We start from the raw sequence: 15,014 nt of genomic DNA, 5'->3' as shown, positions 1-15,014 counted from the left end.
ATCTCTAGGGTTGAATAAACCTTTGCCCAGGCAGGCCAATGCTTTCAGCTCCCAATTCGCCAGATAGAACTATTAGCATTTACAGCAATCGCAAAAGGTGACAATACTTTCACATATTTCCGCTGTAGGGATCTCCTCTCCTTGGAAATAAAGGGTTGAAAACATTTAGAAAACACTGACCGTGGCAACTGCAGCAGTCATTTCAGTTTGAAAACATTTCCTGAGGAAAAGTAAATGTTTTCTTTCTCATAGAACCCAATATTTTGTCTAATGAGATATGTTCATCAAAACATTTTATGTATATGTAAAATGTTTTAGAAGCTCATTCTGTATAAACATGATCGTCTCATACTAATCGGGGTGTGTTGAGCACCTCTGTCCATTAATAGCTGGTGTTTGTCTGTCTATGTTTTGTGTCTCATGGTCAATGTCTTTTTTGCAGATATTGATGAATGTGTAAACAACACTGTCTGTGACAGTCACGGGTTTTGTGACAATACAGCTGGCTCCTTCCGCTGCCTCTGTTATCAGGGCTTTCAGGCCCCACAGGATGGGCAAGGGTGTGTGGGTGAGTTTTTAGACTTTTTTCTCCCGACATGTTTCATATCTCTCTATCGAAAAGAAATCAAAGTCATCAACCACAGGAGAGATGGAAGCAAGATAATTGGGCAGAATTGCATCATAATTTGATCTTGTCGTACGGTTTGGAGATGTGCAAAAAGATCCTGTGGCTTCTGAAATGGTTAGGGACATTCAGAAATAGAGAAGCATAACTTTGGGTTTAAATGTATATTAAAAAGAGCATCTGTTTAAACTCTTAGCTGGGTATGCGGAACGCTTCAGTCCCTCCTGCACAGGAAATAGAGTCTGGTGTGTGGTGGAGCTTGTCTGTCTTCAAAATGCACCTCCCTTAGGCAAGTGCATTTAAGGAAAAGTGTTGGCAAGAGTTTCTGTTTCCAGGAATGACACCCGTAAAATGATGCTTTGGGTTGTGCAAGCATATTTCTTCAATCTCTTCTGGGATCATCGGAGCTGGAAGGAATCTTGAATATCGTCAGATGTCCTAGAATATGGTCCAGCACATGCTCACATAAAAGAAGATACTTTATAGTTCATGTTCTGATCAGCCATGATTTCCTTAAGTGAAATTCATTATGAAACGTTTGCAATTAGAGCAGTTAAATGGGAAGGAGGGTATTCTTTTCATAACTTTACCGATAACAAGGCTTTTTCTTTATTCTTAATTAAGGAGGAAACCTCTGGTCGTTACATGGCAGATGACACTTGACGAGGAGTCAGTTAACTTTTTAGTTTGGCAATTTGCAATTAAAGCACCAGTTCATTTCCCATCCAGATTAAACTGGAAACACAAAATCTAGAAATTGAACAATAAAAGCACTTGAATAGTAACCGCCTTTAAGCTAACACTGTCGTTAACACTTGTTCCAATTCCTGCTGTAGTCTCCTTTGCACTAAAAAACAAGTGGTAAAAACCATCTGCTATTCACTAAATATTTTGACTTAATAGGTTATGTGGTCTGGCCCCCCACTTAACCTTCTCAGCCTCACCACCTGCTTCCTCCCCATTTACGTTCCTGCAGCATAAAACTGCTTATGGTTGTTCACGTAACTGGGAAGTTATTAGGCTGTTGTTTGCTCCTTCTGCTGGGAATATCCTCCTGGCCTCCCCTTCCCTGAGCCTAGATCCATCCCATGCGTTCCTAAAGCTGGAAGTTAGAGGTCATCTCCTCCCAGATACCATCCCTGCTCCACTTCTCCCTCCAGCTGAGCTGTGATCCCTTCTCCTGCTTCTGGAAAACCTTGAACAAATTCTATTATAGTACTTACAACCTTTTTTGCAAGAATTTAATCATGTATGTACTGCCTGCAGCTGCCTTTTCCAAGGCAATAAGCTCCGTGTGATTGAGAATTTTGTGTGTCTCTCTCTCCTTGCTGGGCCTAATGTTGGGCCTGTTGTAGGTGCTCAGTAAATGTTAACTGTTACCTAATGGGGTATCAGATGTCAAACCACTGACTCCACATAGCTCCTGGGCCTCTGGTTAATGTTCATTTCTAACCAGTCAGAGGAGCACACCGAACCCATGTTGATGCTTCATTTTGACCCATAAAATACCACCCTTATAGAAGGAATATTTGTTATGTTAATGAACCCAACAAATATCGTTATATTTGTCTGTTTCTTCTCTCTTTGAAAAGTATGAACTGAACACCTCTTATATGTACCTCACCACTCTGGGTGTTCTATAGAGTTTAAGAGATGAATCAGCCCTCTGGGGTTGTAGCCTTTGGCCACACTTTTCCCTCTGCTTTGGACCCTGGCTGCCCAGCCTTCTTATCTACGCATCCTTCAGGTAGAGCTTGGCTCCTATATCACTTCCCTAACCCACCCCTGCACTTAAGGTCCACTGTTGCATGCTGTCATCGTGCTCTGTACTTTTCATTCCCAGCACTTCTCCTGGCCTGTATGAGTATATGATTAATTTCCCTGACTGGACAGTAAGCTCCCTGCAGGCAGGAGTTGGGCCTGCCTGACTCATCATCATTGTCTCCCCAGTCTGACCCATAGAAATAAACTAGAAAATATTTTTTGATTGAATGTACAGTCTGGTAGGAGAGACTTCAATGGCCTTGGAAATATTACAAGTTAGAAAGTAGAAAATTCCATTTGACAGTTACCTAAAATTGATAAATGCAAACTGGCAAATTTCTAAAGTCAATTTTTCTGGTCTAAGTTATGACTGTCCAGGTTGATTAAATATACAAACTGTCTGCTTTACTTTGTCATAATATCTTTTCATAAGCAAAACTCAGCTCATTGGATTTATATCTGTTTATATACAAAGTGAAATGGAAAACCGAGGTAATTATCCAAATAAGTCAAGAGACATAAACTTTTTGTCCAATTAACTGGGAATAGCAGGTGAAAATAGTATTTTTTTTCCTGAATGATTTGGATAATTGCTCAAATTTTTAACTTTGTATAAACCATCTCAGAGTGTGCTCATGAAAACTGATGTTTGTAGATGTTTAATCACATTTAATGCATAAAATACATGAGCATTTCAGATGCCAAGTCAGGTGCTTTGTTTAACTGGACACTCATTAATAAAATTTCTTCCGAGGAGAATGGGTAAAAAGTAGTATTGGGCAAGGGCAAACATAAACTTAGCCTTTCTTTATGGCTATGTACTTAAATAAAATGGACTTATCTGTGAGTTTTTAGTGTTTTAATTAAGTATATTTAAGTACAAAAGAAAAATATCTGGCAAAATAGAAATGACACTGTGGAACACCAAACAGAATTTTTAAAGGCATCGTGAAATCACTGAGGAGTTACTGGACCAGTTTGTTTCCCATGAATGATTAATATAGCCCAGTAACTACTTACAGGGGTTGTTCCTTCAGTTCTCAAAGGGATACACAACCTGAATTCTGGTTGTTAAGTTATGGACATTTTGGCTGCTAGGAAACTATAGTTTTAGACATTTGAGTAGATTTAAAACAATTTCTAAAAATGCACTTAAAGAATTCTGCAGTTTCTGACGTGCCACTGCTGCTAATTTTCCTTGAATTAAGAACTGAGAGAGAAGTGTCATATTATTTAAGACCTCATTATGTCAAAAAGTCAGGGAAGAGAAAATTAAACAAAGTGTACCTACGATGCTTGCAGTACAATTCCGAGTTGTTCCTTAAAGCCAGGATCGGAGTTTGGAAACTTTGCTTTGTGTTTTCATGGTCCTTTCACACAAACCAAAGCTTTCAGCCCTGCCTCTGGGAGCCCCTCCCCCCAAATAGCTGAAGGGTTTGATTGCTCCCAGGGGGTCACCTTGTTTCCAGCAGACACCACTAGTCTTGGCACAGCTGGTAAAACAAAGAGCTGTCAGGAGTGAGGAACACGTCTGACTTGATCTGTGCTCCCTTTTCCAGATGTGAACGAATGTGAGCTGCTCAGTGGCGTGTGTGGTGAAGCCTTCTGTGAAAATGTAGAAGGGTCCTTCCTGTGTGTGTGCGTTGATGAAAACCAGGAGTACAGCCCGATGACTGGGCAGTGCCGCTCCCGGGCCTCGGCAGGTAAGTGACACTGTGTCGGGACGGAGGGCTTCTCTCAGGGACCTGTACCTACACAGGTTTGGGCCAAACACTCTGGGAGTGAGGAAGAAATAACCAAATATTTTGGCGCCGTGCTGTTTCTGGAAGCTTCCATGCTCTTTCCGAGCCTGCCTTATCAGTGGAATTAGGATGTGGGTGATGACTGTTGGAGCTACATGGCCTCTAATGTGCTTTCCAACCCGGAGACGCCATGGGGAGGGTGAAGGATCCAAAATGATGAGCACATTGGCTGGGAATTGCCTAAAACTCAGAACCGTCAGCCCCGGCTTTAATATGGCAACATCTCATTACGTTGCATAATTCTTCTTTCTTGGCCCTTGGAGAAACGTATTTTGACTCTTCTCTAAATTGAAAGCAACTTAAAGGCCCCTCAGGACCTACAAAGACTTCCTTCCACTTGGAATTCTTAGGTGTTTTTTGCTTTTTTTCCCCCAGAATTTGGCCGAGAGAGTGGCTATGATTGTGTTTGTTTAAAATTTGATGGAGGCTGTGTCATCATGGCACATATTGAAATGGAGAGCTGATGCTTTTCCAGATACATCATCAACTTCCAGATCACCGTTTTAGTTTATGCCATGTGGCTAAAGCATGGTTGTATTTTGAGGGAAGCAGGAGACTAAATGGTCCTTTGAGACCCAAATAAAATGAAACATAGACTGTGTTACTATCTTGCTCAATCCCAGTTGATTTTATCTATGCTTCTAAGAAATCTATGCTTCTAAGAAAGCTTTCGCTCTTCCTCAATAGGGTACACTTGTTCTGTGTGAGATAATTATCTTTGCAAGCAGTAGGGAATAAAATATAACAATATTTTCATCCACACACATTTTCTTCTCAATGATTAAATATAGAAAGGTGATGGTGCAGAATTAAATGTACAGACAGTAATTCAAAAACACTGTGACGGGAAAGAGTGTTTCTGGAGGGAAGGGTTGCTCTTCCTTCAGTGACCACCCCTGCAACGCACGAGCCATAAAGAAAGGACTTTTCATTTTAGCTCTACTTGTAATGGTAAAAAACAAACCAAAAATCAAACACCTGGCTGGTCAGTGACAGGACTGGTGAAGTAACTGCCTTTCTCTTATTTGTCTTTGGGTCTATAGAGTAGCACCTTCCCCGTAGTATTATTTTGACTGGAATAATTCACATATAATATTGTATAGTCATTAAGTCATCTATATGAAGGTTAGGTAGTCATGATAGATGCATGTTGTACAATGTCAGGTGAAAAAAAAGATACTCCAGTGATCACAGTCTGTGGAGGGAGGGAAGGAAAGACAATGTAAAAAGATAATTATTAGAATTAATAGAAATTTTAGTTTTTTCCTTTATTTTCCAAACTTTTTGTAATACTTTAAACTGGAATGACCAGGGTTCTGGTCTGCTATTTTCCGGCTATGTAAGCTTGGGCATATCATTCAACATCTATGAGTTTCAATTTTCTCGCCTATAAAACAAAGGTTAGTTTTACCTCACAGAGTTTTATCCTTTTTTAAAAATTATATACATAAAAGCCATTTGTTAATAACTAAGTACTATATGAAGTATTAAAATGAATTATTAAAATCCAAACACATAAGAGTTATCTATTTCTCTTCCTTTTGTGACCTCTTCTGATATGGTGGGTTTTTTGAACTATAAATACAGTTTTGCTGGAATGTTTTAGTAATGTCAAGAAGTGGTTTGTTCAGTTCACACAGCTTCAATTAAGGTACATGTCTGGGATCCTAAAGTTTGCTCGTGTCTTTTGTAGAGATTAATAATGCTTTAGGGGCTTCCCTGGTGGTGCAGTGGTTGGGGGTCCGCTTGCCGATGCAGGGGACGCGGGTTCGTGCCCCGGTCCGGAAAGATCCCACATGCCGCAGAGCGGCTGGGCCCGTGAGCCATGGCCGCTGAGCCTGCGCATCCGGAGCCTGTGCTCCACGGCGGGAGAGGCCACAGCGGTGAGAGGCCCGCGTACCGCAAAAAAAAATAAAAATAAAAAAAATAATGCTTTAATAGGATCGTGAGACGATCTGAACCATTTTTGATGAACTGGATTAGCTCACTGTAAACTACTTCTTAAAACTTTACAGTGGCTCTTTTTGTAAGCCTTGTTCCTCATCTCCTATTTTTTAAGTTCTTCTGTAACCAAGTCCTTAACACCTGCTTTGCCTTTTTGCTCTCTTTATCTCCTTGTTCTCTCATTGACTCTTTCTGGAAAGTTCTTCCAGTCAGAGTTCACTAAGTACTCTCCTACTTTTGCAAAGAACAGCATTTTGAATACTCAGCTTCATAAAGCTTGTCTGCCAGTGAATACATAGTTAGTTTCTCTTTCCGCTTAACATTATATCTGATCCTTTAATAGCTTCTTGCTTATTTTCCCCATAGTTCTCTGCTTCTGCCAAATATTGTACACACTCAGTCGTTTTATTGGTCCACGTCAGTAGAATCTGCCTTAGTAACTGGATAAGCTTATTAACTTGTATAGTTCCTGGCAATTCTGACTTCTACCATACCTCAATTTGTAGGGTTCTTGGCAAATGCGAACTGATTGTATGGAGTCTTCAGATTGTCTATGATAACATCTTCATTTTAGCAATTCTCTATCCTGAGAGATAGATCGGCTATAAACTGCAGCAAGAGTTTCCCTCCCTGACACTTCATCAGACTTCATCATAGCTCACTTGTTTGGAAAAGGTGATTAAAACTGGAAATCATAAAGACAGATAACACATCTTTTAAATATTTAAGTTTTAACTTAAAGCACGTAATGTACATTTATTCCCCAGTCTCCGAAGAAGAGCCAAGGTCTGTCTTCGGGTGGAAATCCGTTTGCATTCTGTATGGGCTTGTCTTGCATAAACCATATCTATTATGCATTATCTACACTGCCCACTTTAAAGGGAGTAAGAATTTAAAGGCCTTTGCTGAGTAAATAAGTGCAAAGTCACTTTAGGTTTTCACTTTTTTTTTTTCGATTTTCTGCAGTTGTATTATCCATTCCTAGTTTGATAACCTTTTCTTTTCTTTCTTACTTTTTTTAACCTTAGTCTTTCTAAAGGTTTAACTTGTTCTAGAAACAACTCTTCTACTCATTCATATTTTATTGGTTTATATACTATTTAATTATGTAATTACAATAATCAATACATTGGCACAGAGTGTTTGAGAATGAACATAGCTGAGTCTCCGTTGGCATACCGCTCAACACGTCAGTACAGAAGTATGCTGACCCACCTGAGAACAGCCAGCTGGCTGTGAGCCTTCCACCTGCTTGTGGGCATCAGCCAGGATGTTTTTCAGAGGACAGGAGAACATTAGTTCATCTAACAAGGTGGTTAAGTGGAGGCTAGTTAAAAGTTTGTATCATACTCCAGTCAAAGAATCTGCTGTTATACAGAACAAAACATTTTGTACCAAATTGAAGTTAAAGTTTTTATCAAGATAGGATTCAAATTAATTTCATTATATACATGATAGACTAACAGCTTAGATCTCATCCCTCCTGGAAGGTAATTAGGAAAAGAAAGATAAATTTGCTCTCTAGGCTGTAATATCTCCTCGGCTTTAAAATTTCCCCAGGACAGCAGACATTCCAACAAGAAGCAGTAGCGTCATCATCTGAAGTGGTATCTTACTGAGGACAGAACGGGGGCTGGACGTCAACAAGGCACGTTTCAGATCAGTACGCAGAAGAACTTTGCAATAGCTAGAGATAGTCAGCACATACCTGTCTCACGAAATCGTGGGTGTTTCCTTAGAGGTGTCCAAGAACAGGTGAGATACTCACTGGCTGGCAGAAGGGCTCCTACTTCCAGCGTGACATTGTCCCAGGTGACCTTGAAGGTACTTTTGAACTTTAATGTCCCAGGATTTTTATTTCTAAAATACTTGTTGGCTCCCACCTAATTTTTTAGGTCTGGTCTAATGTTTTCATTACCTGGTCCTTTGGCCACTAATTTACATTGCTATACGTTGCATAAAAGCACCTGAAACAGAAATAACTAAAAAATGTCCGTATCAGACCACTCATCACCTGTAAGAGGGTATGGCTATGAAATATAGCCTGATGCTTTTATTTCCTCAGTGCCTGTGATAATTACTCAATAAAAATTTTATGTCCTTGGGCACTCTAAGGGTAGCAGTAAATATTTAGTGTTGGCAACTGCAGCCTTCAAGCCTTACACACAAAATGCTGTTCTCTGTCTTGATTGGTGCACAGAGGGGAGACTCTGTGGTGGTGAGAACTGAATTTTATTTTTAAAACAGAAGGTATAATGAAAGGAACACAAAAATATATATTATAATTAATGCAGGTGTGCCTTGCTTTAAGAAAACAAAGTAAACAAGATCAGAAATTATAAAACATGTAAATCAGGCTGATTATTTGCATTGTGTAATAATTGTTCTTCACTTTAAGACAAGCAAATAAACAAGATCAGAAATTAAAGATCTATAAATAAACGATCAGAAATTAAAGATCTATAAATAAGCAAGATCAGAAATTAAAGATTATTTGTATTATACAATAATGGTTCTTCACACAATTCATGATAGGGTTTCCTTAAATATCAGTTTTCTCTAATATATTTGAGAGCTTATTCTCACATCGCAAGCTAAGTCCTAGACTTCTACATCTAGAAAACACCCTAGTGTTTTTCCAGCCCAGCAACTTTATTTCCAGGTGAGGAAGCTGAGGCCCAGAGAGAAGTTCTAAATGTTATACGTAGGGCCATATTGCTAACGACTGGCAGAACTGGCCCAGGAACCCGACTCCAAGGTCTTTCCCCTTAATTCTACTTCTCAAGGCTGAGGATCCCGTGACAGCACATTCTTCTAAAAGTTGGCTTCCTTTTCACTTTATTTCTTTGTTTTGTTCTCGTTATTGAAACAATGCATATTCTTAGAAAATTGGCAAATACAAAAATATATCAAAAAAGAAAATCCCCTGCTGTGTTACCATCCAGGGATAATCTCTGTGACCATGCTGACCTCCAGATTCTTTGAAGGGGCATCCCTACCTCCACTGAACTGTCTCCCAGTTGATCCTCAACGCACTGAGATCGAGCCCTCAGACCCTTCATCCGGGTGAAACTCTTTCCTCTTGTGACAGTAGTTTCTCATCTTCCCTCCCCCTTTCCCTTTTCTTGATTTCAGGACATTACTCTTCCCTGTATCCTCCTACCTCTTGCTCTGGTCTTTTTCTGTCTCATCCTTGACTCTTTCTTTCGCCATTCCTTAAGTAATAACGTCCCAGAGAGTTGCATGGTTAACCCTCTTTTTACTCTGTATTCTTCTCCTGGGATATTTTATCCTCTTCTCCAAGTCAACTTACCTGGAGTATTACTTACTTGGTGTGGATGACCAAGTGAATGTCTATGCCTCTCCACCTCTCTCTTGAGTGCCACACTCCTATTTCCAGCTGCCTGTTACTGGACCTTCCTCCCAGGGTGTCTTGGAAGCATCTCTGCCTAAAATTATCCAAAAGCAAATTAATTACCATTCCTTCTCCAACCTGTTACTCTCCCTGTGTACACTCATTAATTGCCAAACAGCCATACTATAGATCCTGAAGTCATACTTTACTTTTTCTCTCCATCCATCCAAGCCATCATAACATTCTGCTATCTCTACCTCAACAGTATCCTTCAAATCTCTCTGCTCCTCTGCTACCACTGCCCTGGGCCAGTCCTTCAGCCTATCTTCCCTGGACTGTGGCACTTGCCTTCTGACTTCTCTCCCTGCCTCTCCCATCAGTTCCTGTTCCACATTGCTGCCAATTGACATTTTTGAAACATACATCTGGTTTTAAACCCCTTTCAGCTGCTCATTCCTGCCTCCAGCATGAAGTCCAAATCCATCAGCAGGGTAACAGGACCCTTTATCCTCAGTCATTCATTCCTCTTTGTATTGTCTGTCACCCAGCTCACTGCTAGGCATCGTGCCTGACCTACAGCAGACACTGTAGCCTATTGAGTAATAGGCTTCTCCGCATTCGAGAATGTGTTCCTTCTGTATCCCATCATCTCATTCCCAGCTCGTTCTGCAGAGTAAGAATTATTCATTTTATCAAAGGTATCATGGGGGTTTCCCTGGTGGCACAGTGGTTGAGAGTCCGCTTGCTGATGCAGGGGACGCGGGTTCGTGCCCCGGTCCGGGAAGATCCCACATGCCGTGGAGCGGCTGGGCCCGTGAGCCATGGCCGCTGAGCCTGTGCATCCGGAGCCTGTGCTCTGCAACGGGAGAGGCCACAACAGTGAGAGGCCCGCATACGGCAAAAAAAAAAAAAAAAAAAATATCATGGACCACACTTAATTGATCTATTCACACTTCTAGGTAGAGGGGACAGTACCCCTATGTGCTTTGGTTAAATTACAAGTAGAGGAAAAAAATTTAAAAAGAGCAGGTCCCTGCTATCAGAGGAAACTGTGCAAATCATCCTCGTGGTTCTGACAATTGAACCTAAACAGCGTGCTTGTTCTCTGTTCCTGGAGAGGTCCACTACGGGTTTTGTGTATGTACATATTTTTTAAAGGCATGGGACCACATATAATATCACTCAACCATTATATTTGGCACAGTGCGGTGTTTTTTTTTTTTAATGTGTTTAGGTAACCTGTAAAATAAATTAACTTTGGAAGAATTTTTTTTAAATAATTTCTGATTGGAAAAAAAAGACCTTTGGTAGGAAAAAAATTAAAGACAGTGAAACCACAGTATTTAGAATTGTAAAATGCCATAAAACATGACATGACATTGTAAAATGCCATAAAACTCCTGAGGTCTTACTCCTCAGCTAAGGCTGAGGAAGATATGCTCATTTGTTATTTAAAAAAAAAAAAAAGTCAGGTTTCTTCCCACCTTCAAAAACAAGAGTGAGAAGAGTTTACTACCAAATGGTGCTTTTATTTTCATGAAGTTTTATGCTTGCTGTGTATAGTATCTAAAATGAGTTTTTAATAAAGAGGTGTTGATATTTGAATGAACTGACATATCAGTTAAGTAAACCATGTACATAAACCATTTTATCCTCTTAATACAAGAGACACCACACTGTTGCATTAGAAATGCATTTTGTATCCTAGAATTCACTACCAATAAGGCCTGGAGAGGAATGGTTTGTACAGTTCCTTTTAAACATTTCCAGACATTTTACATGTCGCTGCAGATGTGGCTTTATTCTTGAGGTCGTCCTCACAGGGCCTCGCCATGCACGTGTGCGGGTGTTGTGACCGCTCTCATGCTTCTGTGACGTCATCTCCTTTCCGACTGTGCTGCCTGTTGCACCTCGTCCCAGTGTGCGTCTCCCGGTTTTCTTTCTCTGGGCCGCTTTTTTCTGCCTTCAGGAGTCTCTTCTTCCACCGATGTCTGCCCGCTTTTCTTCTGACTTCTCCAGTTTCTAATAATATTTCCATCATTGAGACTTTCACTTCTCACCGTCTCCCCAGCCTGTTCCTATCCCAGGCTCCCTCCTCCCGGTGTCTTCTAACTTCTTCACCAGAAAAAGCGAAACCAAAAATATCCTCCATTCCACCTGGCAAGGCTGAGGCGACTCTCTTCCAATAGAGACTGGCATTGTCCTCTGCCTCAGCACCTAAGTCACAAACACACCTATCTTGTTCACATGTTAATGCAACGCTGCCCTGTTCTCTTGTTCTCAAAATCAGTTCTGTGACTCCTGCCACAGACCACTTCTCCCCTTGCCCGCTCTACCCACACAGACCTAAGGAGAGTTGTACTTTTTACTCCTCCTCACCTCTGTCACACCTTACTTTCTAGCCAATTTTTTTAAAGTTTATTTTTCAAGAACTTGACTCAAAATGTCAGCTCCTCCAGGCAGCCTTCCAGGATTGCCTTGCCCCCTGACCCTTTACAGTGTGGCTTACACACCCAGCTTGCTTTCCTTGCACTGTCATACCTGACCACCTGATTGACCTCTTTAAGGATAGGCATTGCTTTGAAAGTATTTTTGCTCTCGCACTTCACTTTCTAGACTTTATTTTGACTTCTTCCATGTCTTTTACTATCTGAAGTTACCACCTTTCTACGATCTTCCTTTTTATTTGCATCCCTTCATGTTCAGTCCATTCCTATTGTCAGTGCTTATTTTCTGAAACTCACCAATGGCTTTCTTTTAAATTCCACTTAAAACACATACACACTTCTCATCTTCCAAGTCTTTGAATGAGAAAACTAGGGGAAAAAAATGAATTTCCAAGTTCTCTTTTACTCCCTTTGGATTATTACACTGGAATGCTTTCTCTCATAAAATTATGAGTTGGTATAAAACATTAGTGCTGTGCTCGCTTCGGCAGCACATATACTAAAACATTAGTGCCTGTGGTGATTTTTAAAATAAAGAGAAAGCTTACTGAGTAATCCTATTCAAAGTCATTTGCTGAACATTATTACAGACACAGACTTTTATAAATTGATATCTTTTTCAGGACTAGGGCAGGTGTTTCATTTGGGGGCATTGTTTACTCACACGTATTTGTGATGTGACTTTTGGGTCACTGTCATCATCCTGTCTCAGAAGGATATGGAGGGGATTGGCATCTGAAGGCCTTCACAAAATATTGCAAGTGGAAAGTGAAAGCAAAGGCAAGGGCCATTTAGAATGTTTGTGTCCACTCTAACCAAAGAAATGTTCCAGATCTCCCCACTCCAACAGCAAGCTTAAGATTAGACATATTTAGGGAAAGACTAAAGCAGAAAATAATCCTGTAAGTGCACACCCACATCCTCTTCTTTCTGACAAAGCAAGAGAGAAGAGCTTCTAGAAAGGGCAGTTCACCAGTGGTACCTACTGCTCAAACCCTGTCTTTAAATATTCAGAGCAAGGGAAGAGGGTCACGCTGCATGCTGCTTTGTCACTGAACTCTACATCAGCAGGATTGTCTGCTGCCCCCTGGGCAAAGGCAAAGCAAAACAAGCTCATGCTCGCTGAAATGTTAAGCTGAGCCCCACAGAAGAGGTTTAGGGAAAGCATTAGGCACTGGACATTGGACCCAACCTAAATGTTCTCCTCCAAAAAGTGAGGATGCTCTATAACCTGTGCCGTCTAGCTCATGGAGTTACTTTGTGTATCACATGAAAAGGCATCTGAAAATTTCTTCAAAAAAGGCACACACATGAGAGGTCCAAAAAGTCATTTCTTATCACCAGCCATACATACCCCTGGGATTAAAATATACACATTGCTTTTTATACACAGATGTTAAGCTAACCTCTTAATACATATTGAAAAATCAAATCTGAAAATACTGGAGGTGAAGTAATATATTTCCTAGAAGTCTATGGCATGAGATACGAAGTATGGCTAACCTTATTCATAAAATCTTTCCGAAAAATAGAATTCATTCTTTTCTGAGCTTCGCACCTTCTATAATTTTTGACTTGATCTTTTAAAGTTATTTTGTGATAGAAAAATTCCTCCCCTAACGACATTGACAAGCTCATAGAGATTTTTTAAAGAAATCACATTACATGTCTTTACTGATTGGAGTGTTCCCCCTGTGGAAAAATGCTCTAGGCGGTTAATTATTTAAAGGTTAAGAAGATAAGGAAATTGTAGCTTTTCACAGAATGACCTTTGTGGACCAGTTTTTTTTTTAAAGGAATTTGCATCTCTTTCCAAACAGGGATGAGGGCCTGACTAACCCTCAATTTCAGCTGTGTAAACATTGAAGCTTCAAACTGCTTGGAAAGAAAATAAGAGCAAAACTTGTAATAACCAATGTAGAACCTGAATAATACAGTGATATTGATTATTTCCCTATGCAGTCACCTTTGAGTTTCCTTCCAAAGAAAAAAGAAAAAACTATTTTATTTCTGTGAGTATAAAAAAACATGGTAGAAATAGTGTTTAAATGTATATGAAGTTTTTGACTCAGAAGCCTGTGGTCTCTAATTACCTATGAATATAGCAGCCTTCATTGAAGTGTTACTGTACAATGTTTCCATATTGTAATAAAAACTGTGACATAGCTACAACTTTGTACAAAGAGAAAAACAATTATTGAGCACTCTTTTAACATAGACTGTAAACCTGATTGGCAAAACTCTAGTTGTGTTGCTGACTTGATTTATATTTCTAAGTGCACTCGTTAATAACTGTGTTTTAGGCAAACTGAATAAAATGAGTGGAATTGTCCATAGTAATAGTCTGTCAGTTTATTCACACATGTTGGGAGAAAGTTTATAAAAATTTTTTACAGGGTTCATGATTGATTTCATATTAATTTAAAATACCTACCCTTAATTTTCCTCAATAATACCCTGTGTAAGAGCTTGGAGCCCCGCCTGAAGGGAATGAACTGGTGATGGTGATCCATTCCATGAAAGCAGGCAAAGCACATGTCTGTCCCCTGCACACTTGAAAAGCTAGTTGAGACGAGGGATGTGGCAGGTTTTATCCAATTTCACACACAAGGAAATGATTTAAAACCACTTCATAAACTGCATAGGAATCCGCATTTCAGTTTTTTCCTGGACACTTATTCTAGGTTTGAATTCGTCATCAGCTATTAAGACTAAGTTAGAGTCCAAGCTGAATTGTCAAAGGTAGAATAATCTGAGAATTAGCCAGAACCAAGGGTGAGAGGGATCCTTTACATTCTCATTGATATTCTGCATTCTGGGAGTAATATATAGGTCGAAGTTTTGTTTGCTGGCTTTTACTGCCATACGGGGAAATAAAGGGCAGTAGCTCTTCTGATAGAATTTTATGAATTTACATTTTTAAGAATACCTTTGTTATATGACATATTAATCAGGTTTCCGTAGTCAGTTTGACCCTGCCAAAGTAAATACATAGGAAACTATTATGAAAATAAATCATTAAACTTTCCTCATAGTATAATGATCTGCCAACTTTTTTTTAAAAGGTAGGTATTGAG

General features: G+C 39.9%; 1 protein-coding gene across 24 annotated transcripts in view; it reads left to right on the top strand.

Moving 5' to 3' along the window:
- LTBP1 (latent transforming growth factor beta binding protein 1) overlaps window positions 1-15,014 on the top strand; it is a 428,310-nt gene that overhangs the window by 375,684 nt on the left and 37,612 nt on the right. For 11 of the 24 annotated variants that reach the window (XM_065891713.1, XM_065891712.1, XM_065891722.1 and 8 more), the window contains 2 exons: window positions 443-568; window positions 3,949-4,092. The exons of 4 other annotated variants lie outside the window; for them this stretch is intronic. In XM_065891713.1, coding sequence (XP_065747785.1) covers window positions 443-568; window positions 3,949-4,092 — 270 coding nt within the window. The remainder of the gene's footprint in view (window positions 1-442; window positions 569-3,948; window positions 4,093-15,014) is intronic. 9 more of the 24 variants (XM_065891731.1, XM_065891733.1, XM_065891729.1 and 6 more) reach the window with 2 other exon arrangements.

This window comes from Phocoena phocoena, chromosome 14 (genome assembly GCF_963924675.1).
Source record: "Phocoena phocoena chromosome 14, mPhoPho1.1, whole genome shotgun sequence".
Lineage (NCBI taxonomy): Eukaryota > Metazoa > Chordata > Mammalia > Artiodactyla > Phocoenidae > Phocoena > Phocoena phocoena.
This window is presented reverse-complemented; position numbering and strand designations above follow the sequence as displayed.